We start from the raw sequence: 13,363 nt of genomic DNA, 5'->3' as shown, positions 1-13,363 counted from the left end.
GACAAGCACTTGGAACCAATCTCAATATTATCTATTAATTGCAGCAGGTGATGAGGCAAAGCCAGCACACACATTGAGTTCTGATTTCAAGATTGTTCCTTTCATTCTCGTTTCAAGCTACTAACTTGCATTGAGACCCCCTTTTATTGAGCCTTTTTAGTTCCTTGCTCAATCCTGCTTCCAGGCTCTGTGCTCACATATGTGGTGTTACTCAAAGTTACACCCATCATTCTCAACTCCTATCAACTCCAGTCTGCTTTCTTGCAGATCTTTCTGGTATCTCTTTCCAATTCTGAATTCTCAGACTCCTACAGGCAATGCTTAGGTAATGGCAAGCTTGCGAGCTGTATATGCCAGAAGAATTCAGCATCAATCATAAAGAACCCCCACCATCCATGCCATGCTCTTTTCTCACTGCTGCCATTGGGAAGGAGGTACAAGAGCCTTAGGTCCCACACTGCCAGGTTCAGGGACATCAGATTATTACCCTTCAGCCATCAGGCTCCTGAACCAGGATGGATAACTTCTCTGACCTTGACACTGAACTAATTCCACAACCTCTGGACTCACTTTCAAGGACTCCTCAACTCAAGTTCTCAAATGTATTATTTATTTATTATTTATTTATTTGCTTGAAAAGACCAAAGTAACTTGTCTGAACGACTGGTGTCCTGTTGCACCCACCACAATAATAAGCAAATGCTTTGAGAGGCTGGTCAAGGACTATGCAGCATGTTACCACCCAAAATGGACCCCCACAATTCGCCTACCAACACAACTGATCGTCAGATGAAGCAATAGCCACAGCTCTACACACTGTCCTTACACATCTGGAGAAGAAGGATGCTTATATAGCATGCTGTTCTTGGACTTCAGTTCAGCATTCAACACCATAATTCCCTCCAGGCTTAACAAGAAGCTCAGAGACCTCGGCCTTCCCCTGCCTTGTGTCCACCCTTCATCCTAGACTTCCTGTCAGATCGCCGGCAGGTGGTAAGAGTGGGCTCCCTCATCTCTGCCCCTCTGACTCTCAACTCAGAAGCCCCCCAGGGCTGTGTCCTAAGCCACCTCCTTTACTCTCTGTATACCCATGACTGTGTCACTATACACAGCTCTAATCTGCTAATTAAATTTGCTGACAATACTACATTGATTGGCTTAATCTCAAATAATAATGAGGCAGCCTACAGAGAAGAAGTCATCAGCCTGACACAGTGATGTCAACAAAACAACCTCTCCCTCAATGTTGCAAAACGAAGGAGCTGGTTGTGGACTACAGAAGTAATGGAGACAGGCTAACCCCTATTGTCATCAATGGATCTGGGGTTGAGAGGGTAAACAGCTTTAAGTTCCACTGCATACACATCACTGAGGATCTCATGTGATCTGTACATACTAGCTATGTGGTGAAAAAAGCACAACAGAGTCTCTTTCACCTCAGATGGTTGAAGAAGTTTGGTATGGGTCCCCAAATCCTAAGGACTTTCTACAGGAGCACAATTGAGAGCATCCTGACTGGCTGCATCACTGGTATGGGAACGGTACTTCCCTCAATCGCAGGACTCTGAGGAGAATGGTGCGGACAGCCCAGCACATCCGTAGATGTGAACTTTCCACAATTCAAGACATTTACAGAGACAGGTGAGTAAAAAGGGCCCGACCTTGGGCTGACCTGAATCACCCCAACCACAAACTGTTCCAGCTGCTGCCATCCGGGTACTGCGTCATAAAAGCCAGGACCAACAGGCTCAGGGACAGCTTCTTCCATCAGGCCATCAAACTGATTAATTCACGCTGATTCAATTGTATTTCTATGCTATATTGACTGTCCTGTTGTACATACTATTTGTTACAAATTACTATAAATTGCACATTGCACATTCAGACAGCGACGTAATGTAAAGATTTTTACTCATGTATGCGAAGGATGTAAGAAATAAAGTCAATTCAATTCAATTATTTATTGTATTTCCACAGATTGTCTTGTATCACACATTGGTTGTTTGCTAGTCTTGTAGCTTTGCATTGTTCTTTGTTCTACTGTGAATGCCTGCAAGAAAATGAATATTGGAGTAGTATGTGTTGACATATATATACTTTGATAATAAATTTACTTTGAACTTTGAACCTTGGATTCCATTCCAGAGAAGCGTTCATAAGACAGACTGTTTATAAATCAGAAATGAACAAAATCAGTGTGTGTGGAAGAGCATTGTAGAAACAGCTGTGATAGGGGAGCCAGCAGCCCAGCACTGCTCAGTTCAACTCAGCCGCCGATTATTGCAGCTCGAGGGTAGTGGGGGAGGGGGTTATATAGGGGAGAGAAGGCTCACAGAAATACCCCATTCCCACCCAGCAGTCCCACAGCGAATGGTAAATTCCAAACACTCAGCCATAAGTAAGGTCTATCCATTAGTGGGAGTCCATAACTTGGGAAGCACACCTAGATCCTTCCTAACTCACATCTTGATATGCTTAATTATTTTGCAATATAGCCTGTCTCACAAAAGCTTGTTTTTTTTACTGATTTTAAAGGACCTGTGAGATCAGCATAGGACAAGTTAATGGACATGTTGAGGTCAAGAAAGAGGGGGTATTGGAGCTTTTGAAAAAGATTAGGATACATAAGTTCCCAGAATTGGGCTGGTTATTACCCCAAGTTATTACAGGAAGCCAGGAAAGATATTGCTCAGGAGTTGACAAGCATTTTGCATCCTCATTGGCAACAATAGTACCAGAGGATTGGAGGATGGCAAATATTGTTTCATAGTTCAAGAAAGGCAATAGAGATAACTCTGGGAGTTATAGACCAGTGAGTCTTACATCAGTGGAGGGCACACTAATGGAGATGATTGCAAAGGACAAGATTTATGAGCATTTAGTGATGCACAGTCTTATTAGGGATGGTCAACAGAGCTTTGTGAGGGGCAGAGCATGCCTCACAATCCTTACTGACTTTTTCAAAGAAGTGACAAACCAAAATGATGAAAGTAGACTGAAGGATGCAGTGTATTTGGACTTTAGCAAGGTATTTGACAAGGTTCCTGATGGAAGGTTTATCGAGAAAGTCAGGAGGCATGGGATCCATGGAAACTTGTCAGGGTGTTTATGGAATTAGCTGGCTCACAGAGGGCCAAGGGTGGTAGAGATGCAACATATTCTAAATGTAGGCCCATGTTGTTCTGTAGGGATCTGTTCTGCTCTTTGTGATTTTCATAAATGACTTGGATGAGGAAATGGAAGGTTGATTCAATAAAAAGATACCAAAGTTGGTGGTGTTGTGGATTGTGTAGAAGGTTGTCATAGTCACAATGCCACATAGACAGGATGCAGATCTGGGCTGAGAACTGGCAGATGGAGTTCAATCCAGAAAGATGGGAAGTGATACACCTTGGAAGGTCAGACTTGAAGGCAGAGTACAAGGTTAATGGCAAGATTCTTAGTAGTGCGGATCAACAGAGGGATGTTGGAGGATCAGAGGCAATATTGAAGCTCCATAAAACTCTGGTTAGGCAACATTTGGAGTATTGTAAACAAAAGAGATTCGGCAGATGCTGGAAATCCAGATCAACACACAAATTGCTGGCAGAACTCAGCAGGTCAGGCAGCATCTATGGAAATGAGGAAACACTCTACATTTTGGGCCAAAACACTTCATCAAATCTGGCAAGGAAGGGGGAAGATGCCAGAATAAGAAGGTGGGGAAGGGGAAGAATTACAAGCTAGAAGGTTATAGGTGAAGCCAGAAGGGTGGGAGAGGGGGAATTAAGTAAGAAGCTGAGAGGAGATAGGTGGAAAAGGTAAGAGGCTAGCTAAGAAGAAGTCTGATAGGATAGGAGAGTGGACCATGAGAGAAAGGGAAGGAGGAGGGGCATTGGGGGGAGGTGATAGGCAGGTGAGAAGAGCTGAGAGGCCAGAGTGGGGAATTGAAGAAGAAGGAAGGGGGAGGGGGATAAAATTGGAGAAATCAATATTCATGCCAATAGGTTGCAGCTACCAAGATGGAATATGAAGAGTTGCTCCTCCAACCTGAGGGTGGCCTCATCGTGGTAGAAGAGGAAGCCATGGACTGACATTCTGGTATGTCCTTCCATATGAGGCAACACTTCACCTGTTAATCTGTTGGGGGTCATCTACTAAATTTGGTGCTCCCGAAGCAGCCTTCTCTTCATTGGTGAGACTAGATGTAGATTGGGGGACCATTTTGTTGAGTACCTCCACTCTATCCACCCTAAAAGCAGGATATCCCAGAGGCCAACCATTGGTCCATGGCCTCCTCTTCTTATAATTGTAAGAAACAAGGACAGTCGTTACTTTTTTTCCTAGGTTGGCTTGGCTAATACTAGAGGTCATCCTTTCAAGATAAGTGGAAGAAAGTTTAGGAGAGATGTCAGAGGTGGATTTTTTACACGGAGAGTGGTGGGTGCCTGAAATGCATTGCTGGGGGTAGTGGTAGAGACAGATACCTTAGGGACATTTAAGGGACTCTTAGAGAGGCGTATAGATGAAAGAAGACTGGAGGGTTATGGGCTATGCAATTGGGAAGGATTAGATTCATAGTGGAATATAAAAGAATGGCACAGCGTCACAGAGTGAGTGTGCATATGGTGCTTTATGCTCTATGTTCTATGTGACAGTGTCTCCTGTCTCTGCAATCCTCCTTTAGGCAAGGGAAGCATATTTGCCTTCCACTTGTTTGAAGCTACAATCTATGCTTCCTTTATTTGTTCATTTTTCTATATATATTAGTGTCGCTGTTTGATCTGCTACCTCCTGCCACATTTTTTTTTGTCACTGTACCTGATTATTGAAAGCAAGTTTGTGGTAATACTCCTTCCCAACCAGAAAGATTACATACAGTTTGCTAGGCTGAACTCTGAAATTAAAGACTCCCATGCCACACCTCTCCTTAACCCTTTAATAGTCTGAAGAGAGCAGTCACAGTTTAAGTTATTAGTCCAAATCATTTGATGTTCCCGCTATCTGTTTCCAGATTATTGACTTTGGTACTTACCCGGACTGCATATTGACATGTTAGGCTGGGTTAGAGTCAGATTCACAGCTCCAATGTGGTTTTCACACTCACTCTTTCCCCACGGGATTCGGCTCCCCCCCTCGATGCTCCAGTTTCCTCCCACATCCCGAAGATGAGCTTCCTCTTAATTGGCTTCTATAAATTGTCCTCAGTGTAAGCACCAGGTGGGAATTCAGTGGGGTGCTTTGGAGCCCATAAGAGAGGATAGATTACAGGAAGGTTAGTGAACGAATGTGAATGATAGGATTGCTCAAAGATCCAGTATACAAGGGGTGATTGATAAGTTCGTGGCCTAAGGTAGAAGGAGTCCATTTTAGAAAACCTAGCACATTTATTTCTCCTATATTTACGCACTTAGTCCAGCGGTCCTGGAGCATACTGATCCCTTTTTTGTAGAAGTCGCCATCTTGGACATCCAGGTGGTCCACAGCAGGGGCGATTGATAAGTTTGTGGCCTAAGGTAGAAGGAGATGAGTTACTAACTTCAAACTTTCTGCATTTTCACTCAAAGAATTGAACTGCACGTGCATGTAACGAGAGTTGTATAACTCATCTCCTTCTACCTTAGGCCACAAATTTATCAATCACCCCTGCTGTGAACCACCTGGAGGTCCAAGTTGCTTTCGTTATTTGCACGTGCAGTTCAACTCTTTGAGTGATAATGCAGAAAGTTTGAAGTTCATAACCCATCTCCTTCTACCTTAGGCCATGAACTTATCAATCACCCCTACTGTGGACCACTTCTACAAAGAAGGGATCCGTATACTCCATGACCGCTGGACTAAGTGTGTACATGTGGGGGGGGGGGGGGGGACTATATTGAAAAATAAATGTGCTAAGTTTTCTAAAATTGACAAATTGACTCCTTCTACCTTAGGCCACGAACTTATCAATCACCTCTCATAGACTTGATGGATCAAATGTTCTCCTACATTGTATGGAAATGAAAGAAATAATGAATGAGAAATTGCATCTTAAGTAGTCTCTTGCAGGGCATTGCCAACAAAATAAATACAGTAAATTGCCTTCCGTTTGGTATCAAGATGACAGAATATTGTGTAATATGGAATGATGCCAGATGCCAGTTGGGTTTTTTTTTATTCTGAGTTCTCATACTAGCTTATAAACCTACAGCACTATTCACATTTTCAGATGTGTGGGTGGCCCAACAGAGAATGCCCAGCTGCCTTACTGTTACAGCAAGGCCAACAGGGATGCAAACTTTTAATTCTTCTCAATAATAGATTGTTCTCGTCTATGTCTAACCATTTAAGGACACCATATTGAACACCTGAGTTTATCTATTGATCTAATGGTGATTTTTGAGAATCAGCCTGTGGTCATTGGCACATTAAATGTTGTCACAATGTAAGAGATCAAAGAGTGAGAGACTTAAATGCCATCTCATATTTGTTTCAATATGGCAACAGCTAATTAGTCTTACAAAGTAATTCTACCCTCGTAGTCATTTAAATTGTTGCTTAAAATTTACTGGAACTACTTTGCCTTGTAGAGTGATGAAGACTCAAAGCTCACATTTCAAATTCCAGTTTATCAGTGATTGAGCTAGTTGCTTTTGTTTGACATTGCAGAACCACCCACACCTATCGCCCCACCTGAGCTTTTGGCAGTTGGTGCAACCTACCTGTGGATCAAACCAAATGCAAATTCGATCATCGGAGATGGCCCCATCATCCTGAAGGAAGTAGAGTACCGCACAACCGCAGGAAATTGGGCAGAGACACATATCGTGGACTCCCCCACCTACAAACTGTGGCATCTTGACCCAGACGTGGAATATGAAATCAGAGTTCTGCTCACACGACCTGGAGATGGAGGGACTGGCCCTCCAGGTCCTCCTCTGACAACACGGACCAAATGTGCAGGTAAACCAACTGTGGTATAGAAATTCCACTTTGGGCTGATAACAATAAGCAGAAAAACCCTTTTATCAGTGGCTGCATTACCCTCTTATTTTATTATCTACATTTCTGATTGCTTAAATAATAATATAGCTAGTTTAATAGTAATATAATTTATTAGAATATTCAGCTTACTTGTGCTTTACCAGGAAATGTAATATTTTACAGGACTCGTCAAATATGAGCAGCCTTTTTCCATATTTGCTACTTACTCAAATGACCCACAGTCATCAAGCTGACATACAAGCTCTGAGCTTTTGTTTTATTGTAGCTAATGACTTTGTAACAGTTAACAAGAAGGGTCAGTGGATTAATCATGTATGACTGCCAAAGCTGTATGAAATTTCCATAACGCAAATATGGTTTTTAAATACTAGATGTATTTCTTAGGAGTTTGAAATAGTTTTTGGTATGTTTTTCTCTTCTGTAATTATTTTAAGAAGAGAGAAGGGAGGGCTGTGGCATTGAAGCCTTCCATTTCAAATGCCCAAGAGGTAGATTTTCCCAATCACATTGTAAATCTTCCAACCAGTAGAACAGGACACTTGCAATTTTTCAAAGAGATAGAATAGTATATCCCTGGTGATTTCATTCTTGAGGTTAAGGAGACTGTTGAGACTTCTGTTTCCAAAGGGAAGTCAATAATCTTCTCACCACCTTCTTCCGAACATTTCACATTCCATCAGAAGAAGGGAGTGTTTATTTTCAGGCTCAGTTTCTTTGCCAATGTAAAATATAGCAGAGATATGCAAGACAACAAAAACCTTTCGTTCTTGAGTTGGATTATTGAATCAGTAGGTTGGGGAGGGAGGATTGAGAGGCGTTGTAGGTTTGATTTTCCTCAATTTTCTTCTACTCCAATGCTGATATTTAGTCAAATAATCGAAGAGAATATTCACCACCATTGGAATATTATCTGCAGATGGAAAAGAGAGCATCATCTACTGGATCCAAACCTATTGTGTCAACGTGACATTTTTCATTTTCCCATAAAAAACACCAGAATTCTCTGTGAACATGATTGTTAGTTAGCGTCCAATGTATGATTTTTTTTTCCACATAACTCTGTCATCATTATCAATTAGACTTAAAAGGTCAAGATTAAATTTACTTGGGGATGCTTGCTGCCAAAAGATAGAGAATATTTTTATCCCTTCAATATGAGCCAGAGGTGAAAGAATATCTTGATCTTAATTCCTGAAGAGGATTGTAATGATTACATTAACTTGATTGTAGGAAGACCTCCAAGTGGTTAAGGCATTGGACTAGCGACCTGAAGGTCGTGAGTTCGAGCCCCAGCCGAGGCAACGTGTTGTGTCCTTGAGCAAGGCATTTAATCACACATTGCTCTGCGACGACACTGGTGCCAAGCTGTATGGGTCCTAATGCCCTTCCCTTGGACAACATTGGTGTAGTGGAGAGGGGACCATACAACCTTGCCCAGGCCTGCGCCCTGGAGAGTGAAGACTTTCCAGGCACAGATCCATGGTCTCACAAGACTAACGGGTGCCTTTAAAGGAAGACCTCTGCACTTGTATACAGATAAGTGTGCAGGAAAACAAATACTCCAAAATACATCCTTCAGTGACTTGTATTTTTAATAATTTTCAGCTCCCACTTTTGTGCTTTCTACTCTATGTTCCCATTTTTGAGAATCTGCTGTTAAAGCTATTTGTTGTGCTTTAATTTTAGGCAGCAATCACCAGTTCTTATGCGTATACATCCTTTAACATATTAATCTTATATGACTGTTCGACGAAGCGGGTGCTTCTTGTTTATCACTGTGATATAATTTTATGTGAATTTCAATGGATGTTAGAGCTCAGAACACATTGAAACCAATATCTTGGAAAAAATAGTTTTCTATTAATCTTAAATGTTGTATCATCAATCTTCTACACTGATGTACACCAGTAAGTGATGAGATGAGGTGCCATGCTAAGGTTGCAGATGAACAATGCATAAATTCTCTTTCAACATCATGGTTTCAATTCTGTAAAGCACAATGAATTGGATGCTGACCTAAATGTATACCGTTATTTTTGTAAGTCTATTTTAAAGTAAGACAAGAATTTTTGAACTATAAAACATGCTATTGTCTCACAGCTACCAAATTAATATCAGCTCATGTATCCGAAGCAAGCAAAATATTATAGGAAGATGTTCAATTGTCAGGATTTCTTTTCATAACATTAATAGAACTTTATGCATATTTTTGTAATACTTGCCATGAAATTCCAATATGAACTAGAGAATGCTCTTGATTTAGACAATGACCGCTTTGTTCATTTCCTGGCCAAATAACCTTTAGCTGCAATTGGGATTGAATTTATGCAGTCTGCTGTTTTAATCCAAGGCCAGGCTGAGAAGTCACAACAGCTTGTGGATGCTGTGATCTGGAGCAAAATTCGGAGTGCTGGAAGAACTCTGTGAGTCAGCCGGCATTTGAAGAGTCAAATGAATGATCAATGTTTGGGCAGATGCAGGATCTTGACCCAAAAGGCCAAACATTCCTCGGCCAGCACACGTCTCATTCCTCCAGCAGTCTGATTCTTACTCCAAGCTGAGGAGTGCTGCCCTGGCTTTGTCAAAGACCAGTGAAGAAAGCAAGTCACTTCAGCACGCAAGGGCTTTTCTCTTTGGAGCAAAGAAGGATGAGGGGTGGCATGATAGAGGTGTACAAGATGATAAAAGGCATAGATCAAATGGATAGCCAGGGACCTTTTCTCAAGGTGGAAATGGTTAATACGAAGAGGCATAATTTTAAGGTGTTGGAGGAAAGCATAGGGAGGATGTCAGAAGTTTTTTTACTCAGAGTGGTGCTAAAGACGTACATTAGGAGCGTTTAAGAAACTCTTAGATAGGCACATGAATGATAGAAGGATGGAGGGCTATGTAGTAGGGAAGAATTAGATTGATCCTAGAGAAGGTTTAAGGGTCAGCACAACATCATGAGCTGAAGGTCCTGTACTGTGCTCTTATGTTCTATGTGGGAGCCAAGATGAATTTTTGCAATAAAGTGTCCAGCAGCATGTGCATTCAGGGACTGTGCTTTCACCATCAGTGACCCAGGCAAACCGTCAAAAGCACTGGAGGGTCAGGCTATTCAGACACAACGATCTTGAGCGGAGCATCAGGATCTTTTGGAGTATCATTGGGAACATTAGAAGCGGCGTTGTAGAAGGGGAGGCAAAAGAGGTTGCATCATGGTTAAATTGGCATGATAACAGATCAGAATCACTGGAATAAGATGTGTGTACAGTAGTGTGTTTGTTGGGATGCAGCAGCAAATGGGAAGGTCAAGTAAGGTCACAGACTGGAAGCTTTGGAGTGGTTGAGGAATGAAGAATATTGCTGATGGATCAGGGTTGGTTGCAATTCTTTACAGGAAATGGAAGAAGAGATACAAGGATCTAGATAAATTTTCCCTTAGTTGAAGATCTCCCGTTGACACACAGTGAGGTTAAATCAATGTCCTAAGAATGCACAGCAACAAATGTCCTTAAAGCAATTTGCTCTGTTAGTTTTTTTTAAGTTCCAGGAAGAACAAATAAACTAGTTATATGATCAGTTTCTCTTTATATTTTCTGTTATCTGTACTTGGTAACTTAAGTATGCACTGCATACTTAAGGAGAAGTTTAAAGAAGTTTGGATAAGTACACAGATGATAGGGGTATGGAGGGCTATGATCCTGGTGCAGGTCGATAGGAGTAGGCAGTTTAAATGGCTCGGCACAGACTAAGTGGACCAAAGGGCCTGTTTTTGTATTGTACTTTTCTATGACTCTATATGATACCTATGTTCACTCCAATTTCCTTAACAAAAACATTGTAAACCTAGGCAAAGCTATGTGAAAACAAGCACAATATGATCTTTGCAGAAAGAAACCTGTACTAATATAAGATATGTGAAAATGATCAGGACCTCTATGTAACACTCACAATTACTACAACATTGCAGCCATGACCACTGGTCAAAGCAAGTTAGCAGTTAAAGATCTCTTCCCAAGACTGCTACAGACAGTGGCAGTAAAGCCTACCATGGAGGTGAGAGGAAAACACAGAGGAAGGTGAACATGATGCCCACCGTCTACCAACACCCCCTCCCAAATTCCCCACTCCCTATTGAACTGACCTCATAGTCTTCTGTGTGGAAGGTCATCCTAAAGCACGGTAAGCTGTAGGCCCATTATAACCAGTGATCATGGGATTGGTTTTTTTCTATACATATTTCTTTTAGTAGTGAAAAAGGCTTCAATAAATCATTTACCATTGTAAAGTAAGGCTGGGAGACCATGTTTACAGGACTTCAGTGTGACTGGTGACCCTTCATTAGCTATCTCATTCCTAAACCTTCATTACTATTTTTTGTGAGTAAACAGAGAAGATTGCAGGTTTGCCCAAAGTCTCCGATTTCTGCTGACAGTGGAGGGAAAAGTAGCTATATGATCTATGACTTTATTAGTTCTGTGTGTAATGCTGGGCTAATGTCAACCACTTTGCATAAGAAAGTACATAGGCTGGTTTCCTGATGGTCACCAGCATTATAAAGATTGAAAGCCTGGAGTGACTGGGCTTGTATACACAGGAATTTAGAAGGATGAGAGGGGATCTGATTGAAACACATAAGATTATTAAGGGATTGGACATGCTAGAAGCAGGAAACATGTTCCCGATGTTGGGGGAGTCCAGAGCCAGAGGCCACAGTTTAAGAATAAGGGGCAGAGCATTTAGAACGGAGTTGAGGAAAAACTTTTTCACACAGAGGGTTGTGGTTCTGTGGAATGCTCTGCCTCAGAAGGCAGTGGAGGCCAATTCTCTAGATTCTTTCAAGAAAGAGTTAGATAGAGCTCTTAAAGATAGCGGAGTGAAGGGATATGGGGAGAAGGCAGGAAAAGGGTACTGATTGTGGATGATCAGCTATGATCACAGTGAATGGTGGTGCTGGCTCAAAGGGCTGAATGGCCTACTCCTGCACCTATTGTCTATTGTGTGTAAAATGTATACAGAATTATTTTTGTGAGACTTTATTTTTAAAAAAGGCAAACGGATCCAAATTCCAAGTGTTTATTTCTTATCATTTACTCTGCTCTGCCTCTGCTTCCCTCACTAAAATCTGAGGTTAATGAACTGAAAGAAATGGTCTCAGAAAGAGATGATCAGAACCCGATATTCTGACCATGGAAATGCCCTATTTCATTCTTACATGTCTTTAACCCAGGAAAAGCCCTGCTATACGTACACTCAGCGAGATTCAGTGTATGGCTTTGGTGGATAGAGTCACTCACAGTAATTTAAGTTTAAATGATCAGAATCAGGCTTAATATCACCAGCATATGTCGTGAAATTTGTTAACTCTGTGGCAGCAGTACAATGTGATACGTGATAGATATAGAAAATAAACTGAATTACTTTAAATAGTTAAATTAATATAAGTAGTGAGGCAGCATTCATGAATAAATCCAAGAGCATGAGCAAAGTTGGATGGCAGAGGGGAAGAAGCTGACCCTGAATCGCTGAGTGTGTGTCTTCAGGCTTCTGTACCTCCTTCCTGATGGTAACAATGAGAAGAGGGCATCCTGGTAATGAACAAATATTACCATTGTAGAATTCTCTAGGCAGCTTATATTTTTATATGTATTTTTGGAGAATATCATCTTTATTTTCATTAGACCTCTGCAATCCATAATAATGAAATTTAATGCCGATCATATCTCATTTTATACAAGTATCTGGAGATCTTGATAGAGCCTGGTTTAATGAGGAACAAACCTTTCGAGATATTCCAAGGTTTAACCACTGACATTAGAATTACTTTATCCTATTCCCTTAATGCTTACAAAACTAAATATCATTACTTGCCCTTTTTAATGAGTACAGGAAGATAACTTTTCATATTGTTAAGTATAACATCCTATGGGGATGTAGTTTGTTGATTAGTGTTTTGTTAATGTTTTATTGTGTTCTTCAGAAGATATGAAGAATAATAATTTTTATACTCTGGGAATATCATTTTGGAGTCATGAGCAATGTATACATTTGTTGCAGAGTCTTTAGAGGACTGATAAATGCATCATGCTCTTGGATTTATTACATTAATTTTGAGCTGTATTTATTATGATTTACTGTAGATATCTTGTTGCACAACATCATACTTTACTGGAAACAGAAAATGTAGAAAATGTGCAGCATTTGCAAAGAGAGTTAATGTCTTATTTGAAACAAGAGAAAATCTGCAGATGCTGGAAATTATTTTTTTTTCCTTCCAGTCCTGATGAAGGGTCCTCGGCCTAAAACATCGACTGCACTTTTCTCCATAGATGCTGCCTAGCCTGCAATGCCTTACTTGATTGTCTTTCCATCATCCTTAACTAAAGGTTCATAATATTCCAACTGTTGTCATTTA

The 13,363-nt window shown here is 41.0% G+C and overlaps 1 protein-coding gene across 3 annotated transcripts in view; it reads left to right on the top strand.

The window, feature by feature from the left end:
* The window catches only part of LOC140187024 (receptor-type tyrosine-protein phosphatase T), a 1,622,799-nt gene that overhangs the window by 831,039 nt on the left and 778,397 nt on the right, over nt 1-13,363 (top strand). For all 3 annotated transcript variants that reach the window (XM_072241892.1, XM_072241901.1, XM_072241888.1), the window contains exon 7: nt 6,628-6,921. In XM_072241892.1, the coding sequence (XP_072097993.1) occupies nt 6,628-6,921 (294 nt within the window). The remainder of the gene's footprint in view (nt 1-6,627; nt 6,922-13,363) is intronic.

This window comes from Mobula birostris, chromosome 2 (assembly GCF_030028105.1).
Source record: "Mobula birostris isolate sMobBir1 chromosome 2, sMobBir1.hap1, whole genome shotgun sequence".
Classification (NCBI taxonomy): domain Eukaryota; kingdom Metazoa; phylum Chordata; class Chondrichthyes; order Myliobatiformes; family Myliobatidae; genus Mobula; species Mobula birostris.
Note: the sequence above shows the minus strand (reverse complement) of the source record. Positions and strands in the feature narration are given on the sequence as shown.